We start from the raw sequence: 17,695 nt of genomic DNA, 5'->3' as shown, positions 1-17,695 counted from the left end.
GATTACTAACCCCTTTAATTTTAGCTTTTCTTGTGTGGGTATTTTTGGTTATCTAGTTGTTCTTTATGGTTTGTATTTTCCTGTTGACTTAACGTATGCCATTAGCCACTTATATACACTCTTTTGTGAAGGACCAGTTTAAATTGTTAACTATTTACCTGTGTGTGTGTGTGTGTGTGTGTGTGTGTGTGTGTGTGTGTGTGGTGAGGGAGAATGTCGATCTTTTTCTTATTGATTTGAAGTTCTATGTAATGTCTGTGTACTAGTCCTTTGCTGAATATATGTATTGTGAATATTTTCTACCAGTCTCTGGTTTATATTTTACTCTCTTAAACTTGTAAAGTGATGGAAAGAATTTTTAATGGGATACAATGATTAATACTGTTCTTTATGATGATTGTTATTTACTCCTGCAAATTATATACTCCTTCTCCAAGGTCATGAGATATTCGCCTTAAACTGTGGTGCTCAAACGTGAGTGGGCATCAGCAGCATCTGTGAGGGTTTTTTTTGTGTGTGTGTTTTTTTGTTGTTGTTGGGTTTTTTTACATACCTCCAGAATGTCTAGTTCTTTAGGTCAGGAAAGAGGCCTAAGAATTTGCATTTTTTTACAACTTTCAGATGGTGCTGATTCTGGTGGTCTGAGGATCACACTTTGAAAACCACTTTATCTTTAGAAGCTTACCTTTTAAACATGCCTGGACTTGATGTTTGTGTGTGCTATGAAATGGGGATAAAAATTAATTTTTTCCATGTTAGTCAATTGACTAATAACAATGATATGCGGCATCAATTATGTTGTAATTTAAGTGTCTATATGTATACTGACCTGTTGCTGAACTCCTTATTTTGCTCCATTCTTCTGTGAGTCTATCCTTGTGCCAATGGAATATAATAGAGTAATCTTAATTACTTTAGATTTAATAAATGTTGATAACCACTACTCATCCTACTATGTTGTTGTTTTTCGTCAAGTGTATCTTGTAAAAGAAGAGGAAAAATTGTAAGAAAACAATACAGAAGTACAGGCTTTTTGGAAGCTAAGGGTTACTCACTGTCTCTGAAGTCTAAATATCTGTGAGACACCTCTGTTAAAAAGAAAACACACATTTGCACGTCAAGAGGATTATGAAAAGTAAAGAAGAAAAGTAAGTAAGATTTTGAAAAGTGAAACCATCCCGTGTATGGGCTGAATTTGTTTTTCCTAAAATCTAATGCTGAAGTCCTAACCCCAGGATCTCAGAATGGGACTGTGTTTTGACAAAAGGCCTTTATGGAGATCATTCAGTTAACACCAGGCCTTTATGATGAGCCCTAATCCATTCGAATACTATCCTTCTGAGAACACATTGGACACACAGACACCAGGACCAGGGATGGGTGTGCACAGCGGAACGGTGATGTGAGCACACAGCAAGGACATGGCCGTCCAAACGCCAAGAGCGGCCTCAGGAGAAACAAACCTGCTGACACCTTGACCTTAAACTCTGTCCCCTCAGACTCTCAGGAATACGTTTGTGGTGTTTGAGTCACTCAGTCTGTGAGTAGCTATGGCAACCCTCGCAAACCAGCACCTCTGGCGTTGGCAAAGTTTTCTTCTAGATGATGAGTCATTAAGCAAAGTGGGAACAAGTGTGTACCAGGCATTGCAGGATAATAACTAAATATTTAGCCCTAACCGGTTTGGCTCAGTGGATAGACTGTCAGCCTGTAGACTGAAAGGTCCCAGATTCAATTCCAGTCAAGAGCATGTACCTTGGTTGAGGGCACATCCCCAGTAGGGGATGTGCAAGAGGCAGCTGATCAATGTTTCTCTCTCATCGATGTTTCTAACTCTCTATCCCTCTCCCTTCCTCTCTGTAAAAAAATCAATAAAATAAATTTAAAAAACACACAAAATAACTAAATATTTAAGTGGCATTTTCAGAACATATTAAAGTAATATCAAAATCGGCTTAAAAACATATAACAAAGAGTTTCTTCACCTACTTTCTATCTGATAATAAGAGCCCTGACAAAATAAATTAGAAAAAGAAAATATTAAATGCAATCTACCAAAAGGGGCACCTGGCAGATATGTGAATTTTTATCACTCTGTAGTGATTGCTAGAACAGGTGAGCACTATTAAGCAGTATAACAAATAAATGTTTATGGACCAAGAATTCTCATCAGTTTTTAATTGAGGAGTCAGGTTATAATCTAACACACAGGTGTTGTGTATTGTTGCTTGTTGTATAGGTTTAGTTCTAATACTTTAGGTATCTTTATAAATTAAAAACCAGTTGAAATATTTTCATGGATATACGGGTCTCACTGCCCAGGTGTGACATAATCATTGCAGCCAATATTCTGGTGCTCAGATTTAGCAAAGCCACATAAGTAGTGCAAATATATAGTGGATAAAACAGATTTAAAAAAATATATGTTTTCATTGATTTTTCTTTAGAGAGAGAGAGGAAGAGAAAAGGAAGGCAAGATAGAAAAATCAATGAGAGAGACATCATTCAACTGCCTCTGCAGTCCTCCTAATGGGGACTGAGGCTGCAACTTGGGCATGTGCCCTGACCAGGAATTGAACCTGGGTCAGTGCTCAACCACTGAACCACACTGGCTGGAAAGAGAAAATATTTGAGACTCATTCCATCCCTGTACTTTCCCTCACATGAGAATTATCACAGTCTTCTCAAGTTATGTTTTGTGCCATCATTCCAGAAATAAAATCCATAACTGTGATTTACATATAACACACAGGAATTTAAGGGTCAGGCAATAAAACAATGCTTTAGCGTTGAAAGTGAGTGAGGAAGGAAAGACTGAGATGATAGAGATGATATTGAATGGACAGGGACTGTGAGAGAATGGAGAGGAGGCTGGGACTGTGCTGGAGGCTAAATGGAGAATGCCTGCTAAGACATGCAGAAGGAGAAACAAGGAGGGACCAGGATTGGAACCAAGTCCAGTGCCCATCAACAGAGGAGTGGATGAGAAAGTGGTAGTACAGGTATACAGTGGAATATTACTCAGCCATGAAAAAGAACAAAATCTTACCATTTGTGACAGCATGGGTGGGTCTAGAAGGTATTATGCTAAGTGAAATAGCCAGTCAGAGAAAAATAAATACCAAATAACTTCACTTATACATGAATCTAAAGAACAAAATTGAAACAAATGCTTAGATATAGGAAACAGATTGACAGTTGCCAGAGGGGAGGCAGACTGGATGAGTGGGTGAACAAAGTAAAGAGATTAAGAAGTAAAATTGAGCCAAAACCGGTTTGGCTCAGTGGATAGAGCGTCGGCCTGCGGACTCAAGGGTCCCAGGTTCGATTTCGGTCAAGGGCATGTACCTTGGTTGCGGGCACATCCCCAGTAGGGGGTGTGCAAGAGGCAGCTGATCGATGTTTCTCTCTCATCGATGTTTCTAACTCTCTATCCCTCTCTCTTCCTCTCTGTAAAAAATCAATAAAATATATTTTAAAAAAAAAAGTAAAATTGAGTCGGGCTGGCGAGACTCAGAGATTAAGCAACAACCTATGAACCAGGAGGTCATGATTTGATTCCGGTTAGGACACATACCGGGGTTGTGGGCTCGCTCACCAGTGTGGGGCATGCAGGAGGCAGCCAATCAATGATTCTCTCTCATCATCAATGTATCTATATTTCTCTCTCCCTCTCCCTACCTTTCTGAAATCAATAAAAATATATTTTTTAAAAGAAGTAAAATTGACAGTTACAAAATAGTCACAGGGATGTAAAGCACAACACAGGGAATATAGTTAATAATACTGTAGAAACTATATAAGGTGCCAGGTGGGTACTAAAAATATTGGAGGGAACACTTTGTAATGACATAATTGTCTCATCACTATGCTGTACTCCTGAAACTAATACTACTAAAAAGAAACACCTCATAAGGATATGATGGTCTTACCACTATGTTATACACCTAAAACTAATACTAAATAATATTTAACATAAACTAATTGAAAAGTAAAGTTTAAAAAAAAATGAGGGAAAAGCAAAATTGGAAGGAAGAGCATATGAATGGTTAGAAAAGGGAGCCCAGTAGGACGCACAGAATGCGAGAGGGAACGCTGACAAGATTAGACAACATTTACTTCTTTCAACCCAGTTATTTTACAGATAAGAAAACTGAGGCCAGAATGCTGATGTGTTTTTTCCAATTCACTGCATCCAGCAGGTGTCTCATCCAGGAATGTATCTTGACTCTCAGTCCCAAGATCTTTTAGGGCAAGAGATTTGCTGTGAAAGGCAAGACGCACTCACATCAGATACACAGAGAGGCTGAATGCCAGAAAGAGGATAGAAAAAGGAGAAGCAAAGTGGGAAGGGAAGGAAGAAGCTGAGTAAAAGGCACATGATTGTAAGGGGCAGTGGATTTCTCTAGCAGGGAAGTGGAGGTTACTGCTGCTGGGGAGTGGGAATTCAGATGAGTGTGTGAGTGTGTGGGAGGGGAGCTCCCCATCTGGGTTCTGAGGCGAGCTTTAGAGGACAGAGAAATTCCAGAGCTCTGGTGGTGTTTGAGGAAGCACCAGGTCACAGCTGTTAGAACATGAGCATGCCTGTAGCCTGAGCACCAGTGGATCAAGAGGAGGGATTTCCAGGAAGGTGTGAGGGCACAGGGGAACATGGGCGTCCTGCCCTGGCCAGTGTGGCTCAGTTCATGGAGTGCAGTCCCCAGCACCAAAAGGGGGGCAGGACGGTTAACAAGATGATGTGCTCCGTGGGGTGGTCACACCTGAGAGGGGCTGGAAAAGAGTACTTTTGACATTTCAGAGGTGTGTTAACCCATATGCACAAGAACAACGCACAGAGCTTGCTTAAGGCCAAGATACACCTTTAGACCTGGAGCATGACTGCCCATTGGGACCTGCCTAGTTAGCAAGTTACGATCAGGCCACCCTGTGAGGTCACTGAACTTGTCAGACTGACCACATGGCACTTTCTGAAACTGAGGTATGAGAGGCAAGTCTGAGGTAAAGATGAGGTAGGGAAGCGTGGGGCTTCAAAGCTTGGTAATACGAGGTGTGCAGTAACTAGCAGTCTGCCCTGCCCTGTAGATTGGTTTAAAAATGCTTCTGCTGAAAGCTTACTATGGGCAAGTCCCCTCATTTAAATTCTTTAAGGGAGAAGTAAAAGTTTCTCATAAGCCTGCAGGGTCTTAATTGTCTTTGGCTCAACATAATTCAAACGCTAAGGCTCAAAACAAGACAAATGCTAAAGTGGCCCATTCTGGGGAGGCCTGTTTGAACCCCTACAATAGCTATGGAGCAATTTAGCTTATCAGCTTCTTAGCACTAATAGAAGTTTGTTTGTGTTTTGTATTAATGCAATTATCCCATTCTTTTCTCCTAAAATTCCCTTCCTCTCACCCTGTAATCAGAACACTATGTGGTTTCTGCTTGAATCTGTGCTTCCCAAATTGAAAAACAAATAAACCCTTATTGCCCCACGTTTTGGCTTTTCAACTTTTGGTTAAGATAATCTTAACTTTTTTACAAAATATTTCAAGAATTAGCCTTAAATAATTTGTTTATTTGTATACAAATAAATAACAAAATGGCCAGAGCACATTAATCTAGCAGTTACAAAGGAAAACAACATTTTAAGAGCCTTTAAACACTATAAGAATGAAAGAACAGGGTCAGCATGGCCAGCAAAGACCAGTATATGATCAAATAAGCTGAAAGATCCCAGCAGGGCCAATAAGAAGGAAAACTTGGATAAAGAACTCCAGAATATTCTATTAATTTAATTTCCCACAAATTATCACTGTTTTTTTTTAACTTATAATGGGAGATTTACAGCATAACCCTGTGTGAAAACTTCATGCTTATTAGCATATACTTTAATTTTTTAAAATATGTTTTTATTGATTTCAGACTGGAAGGGACAGGGAGAGAGAGATAGAAACATCAATGATGAGAAAGAATCATTGATCAGCTGCCTCCCGCACGCCCCCTACTGGAGATCAAGGCTGCAACCTAGGCACGTGCCCTTGGTGGGAATTGAATCTAGGACCCTTCAGTCACCAGGCCGACACTCTATCCATGAGCCAAACCAGCTAGGTCCTTTAGCATATATTTTAATCCTAAATAAGATTCTCATTTGAACAAGTAGAAATATGATTTCTGATGCTTTAAACAATTATGTCAAATCTAGTTAAAAATAATAATTGGATGCCTGAACCCAACTACTCAATCACTCAAACTTACTCATTGAGCACCTTGCCAGGAGGCATTCTGCTAGAGTTGGGGACCCAGTATAGCAGAGGTATACGGACCTAACACCCTGAGCACATCACTGGAGTCAAGATTCTGAGTGGGCAAAATCAGTTAAGGGCTGGGACTTTGTTTCAAGAGGCTTGTTTTCTCTAGTCTGTACATTATAATAAAACCCGGCACACCAAGGCTTATAGTCCTTAGTTTATATGCTTCCTTCTTAAGTAGAATAAAAGCTCCTGGATAAAGTGATTGCCTGTAGACCACTAGATATTCACGAGTGTCGTAAGATGCTTGTATGCAGGCAGGTGCTGAGTGACTCTTGGGTAAATGAATATATGTCACTGCAAGTCAAACAGAGATTTTTATGTTTCCAGGTTCCTGTGGTCTCTGTGATGGCTACTGGTTCTTCCCTAAGGATAATGGAGTAGTTTATACTGTTACACAGGGCAACCATAGGAGATTCTGAAAATCAAATTAAAACAACCAATGAGATGTCAGATATATTAATGCGGTGGGGTGGGGCTTAGACAAAAGAAGAGAGTATTTGAAGAAAATTTAAATTTGGCATGAAAAGGACAGAGTGACAGGAAAGAGCAGGGACATCAGAGCATTATTAGATAGGAGTTGGAAAGCCATTTAGTTTTATGTTTTCATCGTCTGAATGAGAAGGAAATGTCTCCAGAGGTAAACTGACTTTTCAATGCCACATAAGACTTATTTCATAGAGGCTGAATCAGAGAAAGATGAACAGAATGAAGCTGAACAAGGAAGATGCTGAAAGCCAGAGAAGAGAGTAAGAAGTGGAGGAGAAATGAGAAGCTGAATTGGTGTCTAGAATTTAGGGAAGGAGCACTGGGGTTTTGGGTTTTTTTGTTTGGTTTGTTGTTGTTGTTGTGGTTTTTTTTGTTGTTTTTTTTTTGGTCTATTGGCAGAAAAAGGAAGACTAAATAGAGGTAGTGTGGAGCAGTTTTATTTAAAACAGAAGCCAAAGACAAACTTTCCTGAGAAAGAAATAACATCTGTAAAGGAAATGCTGCTTCTGTACATTCCACTGCTAGCTGTTCTCGCAGCTGGTGACAATGAAGATGGTAAGAACTCTGGCCACTGTCCTGTTGGGTGCAAAAGGGTGTGTGTGTGTGTGTGTGTGTGTGTGTGTGTGTGTGTGTGTATGTGTGTGTGTGTGAGTGTGTGTGTGTGTGTGTGTCTGTATGTATGTGTGTGTGTGTTTGTGTGAGAGTATGTGTGTGTGTGTGTGTGTGTGTGTGTGTCTGTATGTGTGAGAGTATGTGTGTGTGTGTGAGTGTGTGTGTGTGTGTGTGTCTGTATGTATGTGTGTGTGTGTGTTTGTGTGAGAGTATGTGTGTGTGTGTGTGTGTGTGTGTGTGTGTGTGTGTTTCTGTGTGGGGCGGCGTCCTCAGAACACACCTGGAGAGGAGAATGTCAGCACAGTCCTGAGTATCCCGTACTCTGGGACCCTGTGCCCTTCTGAAGGTTGTTTGTAAAGCATGGGCCCTGGGCAGCTGAATGCTGCTGAGGTAGCCATGGCTTCCCTTATGTCCAGATTCTGAGTGTTTCCTTCCTGGCACCTTTCTTCATTCTCTCTCCTTCCCGATGCCTTTTCCCCTCCTCATTCTATCTGATCTTTTGCCACAGCCTTCCAGGAGCAGATCTTCAAAATGTTCCACAGCTCATCCTTCTACAACCGTTCCTGGGTGAAAATTCGGCACTCTGCTTGGTTGGGTGACTTGCAGACTCATGGCTGGGACAACAAGTCTGGCAGTATTATTTTCCTGCATCCTTGGTCCACGGGCAACTTGAGTGAGGAAGAAATAAAAGAGCTGGAGAAATATTCCCATGAGTTCTTCATTATAATGCCTCAAGTATTTCACAGGCATGCCAGTCAATGGAAATTTAAATGTAAGTTCAATTCCCAAAATGGGGAGGTGCAATGTGCTGGGTGAGGGGTGTGTGTGTCTCAATGAGTTCCTTATTCCAATTTCCCCCCACATTCAATCTCTTCAGCATTCTCTGTCTGTACATTTATTGTAAACTATTGCATTGCATTCACCCTGGGTTATTATAATCACAACTCTTTCACACTAAGTGCTTCCTTATTCTCTTGCTCTCACCATTTATGTCACCTTCTTTCAACAATTTGCTTACTTCAATTTCCAAAAAAAAAAAAGTCATCTTTTTCTTCATCTTCACCTACCACCAATTAAACTTTTTCTGAACTTCTGATCAAACCAAAGTTTGTTGCATTATCTCAAAGCCCCCAAACTTCTTTTATTTCCTTTTTTTGCTTCCACTAATTTCATCTTTTTATTCCCTCTTTCTTCTAATTTACAACCCCTCTTTCTTAGATCCCTTTGAGATTCAGATAACAATGGGCTGTGAGCTGCACCCTGGGGGAGCCATAGTAGACTTCTATCAATTTGGTTATCAAGGATCAGATCTCCTGCACTTCCAGAACAATTCATGGTTGCCATCTCCAAAGGGTGGAACAAGAGCTCAGGATGTGAGCAGACAATTGAATCAGTACCTCGTCACCAAGAAAATGGTACAGAAGATTCTCAGTGACACCTGCCCACGCTTACTCTTGAGTATCCTTGAAGCAGGGAAGGCAGATCTCCAGAGAGAAGGTCAGTCCCATATCCTTCCTCCAAGCATTATCTATTCTAAAATTACACATTCCCACATTCCCTTTAAATTGAGGATAAGGGGTTAAAAGGGAAGAGGATAATGTGTGACGAATTCCCAGCATGTGATAAATGTGTCCGTCTAAACTGATATAAAGATATGAACCTCCAAGTCTGTGTCAGAGTCCTTATCTGAGTATCTTTCCTGTCCTCTGCAGTAAAACCAGAGGCCTGGCTGTCCACTGGCCCCAATCCTGGTCCTGACCGTCAGATGCTGGTTTGCCATGTCTCTGGCTTCCATCCAAAGCCAATTTGGGTAAAGTGGATGCGAGGTGAACAGTTACAGCAGGGCAAACAACAGAGTGGCATCTTGCCCAATGCTGATGGGACATGGTACCTTCAGGTTTTCTTGGAGGTGGAAACCACTGAGACATCTGGCCTATATTGCCGGGTGAGACATAGCAGCCTAGGAGGCCAGGACATCATCCTCTACTTGGGTAAGAAGAAACTGGGGCCCACACTGGGAATGGGAGTGGATGGTCCACAAGCAGAGCAGGAGAGCCAAGTAGAACATTTGGGACTTATGGCCTCCAAACCCCCCAAAAATGAAGAGAATTAATCCAATAAATAGAAGAGTTGAAAATGAGAGACCTGCAGATGTAGGAAGATGTTGAGGGTTAGATGAAAGATTCAACTCTGAAGAGGGAGGAGAGAGGAAACAAGAACAAAGATTAGTGAGGCGAACACTCTAATAAAGAAGGCCGACCAGGGAAATGCAGTAAACGGGGTGGGTTTGAAATGACACCTGTGTGCACCCAAACCCACAGAACGTCACCGTAGCTCCAGGGGCTGGATCATCGTGGCAGTGATGGTGCCCCTCGTGCTCCTGACAGCTCTTGCATTTGGGCTTAGGAAGCGCTGGTGAGTTTTTGTGCCCCTCTTTCCTGTTCTTTCATCCCCTCCCTGTCTTCCCACCTTTCTTCTCTCTCTCTCTCTCTCTCTCTCTCTCTCTCTCTCTCTCTCTCTCTCTCTCTCTCTCTCAGTTCTTCTTTCCTCAGCCCCTTCCTTTTACTTTCAGTTCTCACCTCCACCTCATGCAGAGTGACTTTCCTCTCTCTTCTTATCAGGTCACACTGTGAGCCTCCTGCCACTCTTCTTCCTTTGGAGTGAGATGCCAGCAGCCCTGGGGTCCCAGACATATTTAAACACAGCGTGGCGATAATGTCCGTTCAGCTCTCCATGTACAACTTTGGTTGTTTATGTGTTGTTATTTGTGTGTTTAATGATTAGTTATTAATATAAGCTAAAGGTAATCTTGCAGGACTTGCTTTCTGACCTGGTTCTGAGATTATAAAACTCTTATTTTAACTCTGGATAAAATGAGACCCTAGCAACCTGTACATATTGAAAAACTGATGAATCTCAGGCCCATTTCACATGTCACTTCTTTATGGGGGCCTTCCCTGCTTCACAAGTGGAAACAGCACCTGAACTCCCACACACTTTTCAGTGAACTTTGCTGCATCTACTTCTCACTTTTTATCCGTTGTTGCAGTTATGTAGACCCCTTTTCACCTTCTAATTTTTAAGCTTGAGAGCAAAGTCTACGAAGTGTGTAACTGTATGTAATATGCTTTCAATAAAAGCCTGTGTTAAGTTTTCTTAGCATTTACCACAAACATCAGGTACCTGAAGATTTAGAGCAAGGAAGGAGGAAGCAAGGAAGTAACAAATGTATTTGGATATGCTGCTCTTAAGAGGACACACTCCTCTAATTTTACTATCTGACAGTTTGTTTTTTTATTTTTATTTTTTTTTAAATCCTCATTCGAGGGTATCTTTCCATTGATTTTTAGAGAGAGAGTGGAAGACAGAGAGGGAAAGACAGGAAGGAACATCAATATGAAAGAAACACATTGACTGTTTGCCTCCTGCATGCATGAGCCCTGACCAGGGTCAGGGCAGGGGAAGAGCCTGCAACCAAGATACGTGCCCTTAAGCGGAATCGAACCCAGGACCCTTCAGTCCACAGGCCAATGCTCTATCCACTGAACCAAACCGGGTAGGGTTAGTTTTCTTTTTTTAATATTAATTTTTTTACTTTAGAGAGGAAGGGAGAGGGAGAAAGAGACAGAATCATCAATAATGAGAGAGAATCACTGATCAGCTGCCTCCTACATGCACTGTACTGGGGATGGAGCCCGCAACCCAGGCATGTGCCCTGACAAGGATCATAGGTCGATGCTCAACCAGTGAGCCACACCAGCTGGGTGAGTCCTCGGTTTTTAATTATTTAATTTGTTTGAAGCTATCTTCTTTTAAAATTGTATATTTATTTTTAAAAATTGATTTTAAGAATGGTAGTGGGAGAGAGAGAGAGAAGGAAGAAGAAAGAGGGGGAGAAACATCGATGTGAGGAAGAAACACTGATTAGTTGCTTGCACCCTGATCATGGCCTGAACCTGCAACCTGCATGTGCCCTGACCAGAACTGAACCGCCACCTTTTTGGTGTATGGGACGGTGCTCCAACCACTGAGTATAACTGGCTAGGGCGACAGTTATTACTTTTGAAAAGAAATAACTGATGATATAATTACTGGATAATACTTGGTTTCTTGACAAATTACTCCAAATAAAATATGAGACAAAAATTGCAGTCCGGCCAGGTGGCTCAGGGGTTGAGCGTCGACCTGTGAACCAGGAGGTCATAGTTAGGTTCCTGGTCAGGGCACAGGCCTGGGTTGCCGGCTCAATCCCCTTTGTGGGGTGCACAGGAGGCAGCCGATCCATAATTCTCTCTCATCATTGATGTTTCTGTCTCTCTGTCCCTCTCCCTTCCTCTCTGAAATCAATAAAAATATATATTTTTAAAATTGCAAAGGCCCTGGCCAGATGGCTCAGCTGCTTGGAGCGTTGTCCCATACACTGAAAGGTTTCAGGTTCGATCACGGTCAGGGCACATACTAAGGTTGCGGGTTTGAAATCCAGTCAGGGCCAATGCAGGAGGCAGCAATCAATGTTTCTCTCTCTCTAAAGCCAATAAAAATATATCCTCAGGTGAGGATTTTAAAAAAAGAATTGCAAAAACACATCCACATAAAATTATTTATCTGGATTGATATTATAAAAAGCATGGCAAGTGCTGGCGAGGATGTGGAGAAAAGGAACCCTCGTGCACTGCTGCTGGGAATGCAGACTGGTGCGGCCACTGCGGAAAACAACATGGAGTTTCCTCAAAAAATTAAATATGGAACTGCCATTTGACCCAGTGATCCCACTTCTAGGAATATATCCTAAGAAAGCAGAAACACCAATCACAAAGAATATATGCACCCCCATGTTCACAGGAGGGCAATTTACAAGAGCTAACCTCTGGAAACAGCCCAAGTGCCATCAGTAGATGAGTGGATAAAAAAGCTGGGGTACATTTACACCATGGAATACCATGCAGCAGGTCCCTCCATACTGTCTCTTACTCTTTGAGACAGCATGGAGGGACCCGGAGAGTATTACGCTAAGCAAAATAAGCCAGTCAGAGAAAGACAAGTATCACATGGTCTCACTCATGTGTGGAATCTAATGAACAAATAAATTGATGAACAATATAGATCCAGAGATATAGAAGCATAGAACAGACTGCAGAATCTCAGAGGAAGAGATCAACCAAAGAACTTGTATGCATATATGCATAACCTGTGGACACAGACAATAGGGTGATAAAGGCCTGGGGTGGAGAGATGAGAGGGCGGGTGGAGGGGAGGGCGTTCTAGAAGGGGTCACTGGGGGGAAATGTGGAATATATGTAATACTTTCAATAATAAATATTTAATTGTTTTTAAAAGTTCCTTAAAACACAGTTTTAACTGAGGAACAAAGATAACATCTGATTAGGTTGGTATTAATAAAATATGTAATGTAATTGTTAAATATCATATATAAAATATAGTGGACAAACATAAATAATAATAAATATTACAATAATTTGTTATTAAAACTCTCCCACAAAGAAAACCTGTGGCTCAGAAAGATTGTTGAATTCACACATTTAAAGAAGAAGAAATACCTGCCTTATATTAAAACCTTTCAGAAAATGAAGAAGGGATTCCTAATTTACTTTATAAGGTCAGCATATTTCTACCACTAAAAACTTACAAGATAATTTCAAGAAAATCCAACTATACACCAATCCTCTCTAATAAAAGAGCAATATGCAAATTAACCATTAGTCCACTACATAAGCCACGCCCACCAGCCAATCAGGGCGAGTATGCAAATTAACCCCAACGAAGATGGCTACCAGAAGGGAGGCTTGGGTTTCCCCGGCAACAGAGGAAGCCAAGCTTTCCACACACCCAGGCCTCCACTCAAGGATACAAAGTTTCAATTATATAAGGTAAACAAATCCAAACAGAAATGGCAGCAGCCACGGATCGAGCAGGAGGCTTGGCTCCGCTCCAGGCTACAAAATTTCAATTGTAGAAGGTAAATAAATTCCAGATACCAGGGCCTCCGCTTGGGTCGCCAGGGGCGTGGCTGGCCTGCAAACCACCACAGGCCCCTTGCCCAGGCCTCTCCACGCCCCAAGGGAACCCCACCCTGATCCAGGACACCCTTCAGAGCAAACCAGCTGGTCCCCACCTGTGCACCAGGCCTCTATCCTATCTAATAAAAGAGTAATATGCAGATTGACCATCACTCCAACACACAAGATCAAGATAGCTGCCCCTATGTGGTCAAAGATCCTGCCCCCATGTGGACTCAAGATGGCCACCACAAGATGGCCAGCAAGGGAGGGCAGTTGGGAGGGACCAGGCCTGGAAGGGAAGGCAGTTGAGAGGGACCAGGCCTGCAAGGGAGGGCAGTTGGAGGCGATCAACCCTGCAGAGGAGGGCAGTTGGGGGCAAACAAGCTGGCAGGGGAGCAGTTAGACATCAATCAGGCTGGCATGGAAGTGGTTAGGGGGTGATCAGGCTGGCAGGCAGAAGCGGTTAGGGGCAATCAGGAAGGCAGGCAGGCGAGCAGTTGGGAGCCAGCAGTCCTGGATTGTCAGAGGGCTGTCCGGTGGGATCAGGCCTAAATGGGCAGTCGGACATCCCTCAAGGGGTCCCAGATTGGAGAGGGTGCAAGCTGGGCTGAGGGACACCCCCTCCCCACCCACCCCCATGCACGAATTTCGTGCACTGGGCCTCTAGTATTTCTTATAAACATCAATACGAAATTCCTAACAAAATGTAATAGAATCTAGCAGTGATTATTATATGATGACTATTTGGGTTTATACCAGACAAGGAAGAATTTTTAAAATTTAAAAATCAATCATTATAATTCACCCTGGTAACAGAATACAGGGGAATACAGAATACAGGGGAATAATCATATTTTATCTCAATAGGTAGAAATAAAACATTTGAAACACTGAGCACCTTCTCGTGTCAAAAACTTTCAGTAAACTAGGAATGAAAGGGCATCTTCTCAATTTCATAAAGGGAAAAAAAAAACAAAACATCTAACATCCTACCAAATGGTGACATTTTTGGCTTCTCTTCTAAGGCCATTTGAATTCATCATTGTAGTGAATGTCCCAATCTTATTAATTAAGAATTAATATGACAAAAAGAGAAATTAAAGCCATAAGATTATAAACCAAGAAGCTTAACCATCTTCATTTGTAGAGAACATGACAGTCTATATAACAGAGAACACTTACTCCTGTTCTATATGCTCTTTCATCAGTTCAGAGTCTGCATAGTTAGTACAGTTTGCAAAGTTTGTTGGAGAACCTAATTAGCAATGTAATAAACTAATCCAAAACAAAGGACTATTTTTGCTTTATCTGCATCTTAAAATAAATATAAATAAGCAGCAAAACCAAACAAAGTCAAATAGTGCAGTGATGGGCAACCTTTTGAGCTTGGTATGTCAAACTTCGCCAAAAAACTGAGCATAACTCGGGTAGTGTGTCACTTTAAGGAAAAAACATTATTTCGCAAATGTTTCATCCTCAGGAGCAGCAAATGTTTCATCCTCGGCATGCGGCCACCTCAGCAGCCGCGTGTCATCAGAAATGGCTACGCGTGTCAGTGCTAACACGCGTGTCATAGGTTCGCCATCACTGACTTAGTGGATACAAGTGCATATAGTACTATTTAGATCTATACAAGTCAATCAGGGGAAAACTGAATTTTTTGCAGAAAAAAATGGCTACAAAAGATAACTTTCAAAAGCAAACCTTTTACAGGTAAAATTCAATATTTGATTTGCCAATTAGTTTTTACCGTGTATAATTTTTATATGAATAAGAATTGATCTGTCTGAAGATACTTTTAATAAAATATAATTCAAGTTAGATCAGTAAAAATTATGTAACTAAAATTATGTTATTTTAGAATAATGAAATTAAATGGGTTTACAGGAATTTACTTGGTATAATTTCTTATACATACTTTAATTTGGAGACTAGAGGAGAGTAACTAAAAAAACTGGAGAAATTAAGATTTTTAGATTATAATTCAATACAGAGATTTCATGTGAGGCTGACTTTAAGTATGGGGAAAATACATGGGGTAAGTACACCAGGGTCAAGCTTCCCACATCAATAGTTAACTTGCAAGGTACCAGACTGAGTGTGCCTTATCTTCTCAAAGTGGCGGGTTAGGGAAACGGTCCCAACAGATGAACAGCTGTTACTGCAGGTGAACAGCGGCACATCAGGCAAAGGGTGTTTTGTTTTGTTTTTAACTATTTTTTTAACTATATTTTTTTAAAATATATTTTTATTGATTTCAGAGAGAGAGGGAGAAAGAGATAGAAACATTGATGAGAGAGAATCATTGACTGGCTGCCTCCTGCCAACCCCACACTGGGGATCTACCCTGCAATGTGGGCATGTGCCCTGACTGAAAACGAACCTGACTTCCTGGTTCAGAGATCGAAGCTCAACCACTGAGCCACACCAGCCAGGCAGGTGCTCATCTTTAATTTCGAATAGAGTGAAGGTGAGCAACATAGAGTTTCACAGGCATTTCTCTTTAGATAGCATTAAAGAGCTGTAACTTGATGCTTGTGAATGTATTTGAATAAGCATCTGTATTTTTTAAAATTTAATAAATCTTTATTGTTCAAATTATTACAATAGTTTCTCCTGTTTCCCCCCATAGCTCCCCTCCACCCGGTTCCCACCCAACCCTCTGCCCTTACCTCCCCTGCACTGTCCTCATTCATAGGTGTACGATTTTTGTCCAGTCTCTTCCTAAACCCTCCTATACCCCTGCCCCCTGAGAATTATCAATCCACTCCCTTTCTATACCCCTGATTCTATTATATTCACCAGTTTATTCTGTTCCTCAGATTTTTAATTCACTTGATTTTTAGGTTCACTTCTTGATAGATATGTATTTGTTGTTCATAATTTTTATCTTTACCCTTTTCTTCTTCCTCTTCTTGAAGAATACCTTTCAGCATTTCATATAATACTGGTTTAGCGGTGATGAACTCCTTTAGCTTTTTCTTATCTGTGAAGCTCTTTATCTGACCTTCCAATCTGAATGATAACTTTGCTGGGTAGAGTAATCTTGGTTGTAGGTTCTTGCTATTCATCACTTTGAATATTTCTTGCCACTCCCATCTGGCCTGCATAGTTTCTGTTGAGAAATCAGCTGACAATTGTATGGGTGCTCCCTTGTAGGGAACTAACTGTTTTTCTCTTGCTGCTTTTAATATTTTCACTTTGTCTTTTGCTCTTGGAATTTTAATTATGATGTGTCTTGGTGTGGTCCTCCTTGGATTCCTTTTGTTTGGAGTTCTGTGCACTTCCTGGACTTGTAAGTCTATTTCTTTCACCAGGTGGGGGAAGTTTTCAGTCATTATTTCTTCAAGTAGGTTTTCAGTATCTTGCTCTCTCTCTTCTGGCACCCCCATAATTCTGATGTTGGTACGTTTGAAGTTGTCCCACAGGCTTCTTACACTATCTTCAACTTTTTGCTTTTCTGGTTGAATGTTTATTGCTTCTTTGTATTTCAAATCTTTGACTTAATTCTTGCATTCCTCTAGTCTGCTGTTGGGTCTCTGTATAATATTTTTTATTTCAGTCAGTGTATGTTTAATTTCTAGTTGGTCCTTTTTCATATCCTCGAGGGTCTGGATAAATTTATCAGCCTTTTCTAGGAAATTCTTGAAAAACTTTATAACCATGGTTTTGAATTCTATATCCAGTCGTTTTTTCCCCCTCCATTTCTTTTGTTTGTGATCTGTTACTTTGTCTCTACATTTTCGCTGCTTCCCTGAGTTGGTAGGGTAGCTTTGTGTGCTAGGTTTCCTAAATGGCCCAGTGGGTCGGCCTTCCAGTCACCTGAGGTGGACACTATTGGTGCATCTTTGTGGACTGTGTGTACAGCCTTGTTGTAGTTAAGTCTTGATTGTTGTTGGTATCACTGGGAGGAATTGACCTCCAGGCCAATTGCCTATGTGTATCAGCTGTGTCTATGCCAGGAGACCTATGCTGGAGACAGCCTTATAGGACCAGACTTGCAAAATTGCAAAAGCCTCTGTGCTCAGCTTGGAAGAGGCAGAGTCACAGGGCTGAGCAGACAGTCTTGGCTTCCCATCAGCCCTGCCCTTGCGCGCCCGCCTCCAGACCTCTGCCTTCCACGGCTTCCCTGAGTTTCCACCTAACAGTCCAGATTCCCCCAGGCTTGCCCAGAACTGAGGTTCAGTGCATCAGGAGCTTCCGACTGACTTCCACTAGGGAGAGCTAGCAGCAACCTCAGCAGTCAGTGTTCTCTGAGCACGCGCCTCCAGATCCTGCCTGCCC

At 41.5% G+C, this 17,695-nt stretch overlaps 1 protein-coding gene across 1 annotated transcript; it reads left to right on the top strand.

Moving 5' to 3' along the window:
• Nucleotides 1–7,017: 7,017 nt before the first annotated feature.
• Nucleotides 7,018–10,474, top strand: LOC307106531 (T-cell surface glycoprotein CD1a-like; the record flags this gene model as incomplete). Its single annotated transcript, XM_079783096.1, has 7 exons — nt 7,018–7,039; nt 7,179–7,334; nt 7,900–8,163; nt 8,610–8,888; nt 9,104–9,382; nt 9,713–9,806; nt 10,441–10,474. The coding sequence occupies 7 exons, from the start codon at nt 7,018–7,020 to the stop codon at nt 10,472–10,474; spliced, it is 1,128 nt and encodes a 375-aa protein (XP_079639222.1).
• Nucleotides 10,475–17,695: the final 7,221 nt, after the last annotated feature.

This window comes from Cnephaeus nilssonii, assembly GCF_951640355.1.
Source record: "Cnephaeus nilssonii genome assembly, chromosome: 10".
NCBI lineage: Eukaryota > Metazoa > Chordata > Mammalia > Chiroptera > Vespertilionidae > Cnephaeus > Cnephaeus nilssonii.
The sequence above is the reverse complement of the archived record's forward strand: the minus strand, read 5'-3'. Positions and strand labels throughout refer to the sequence as shown.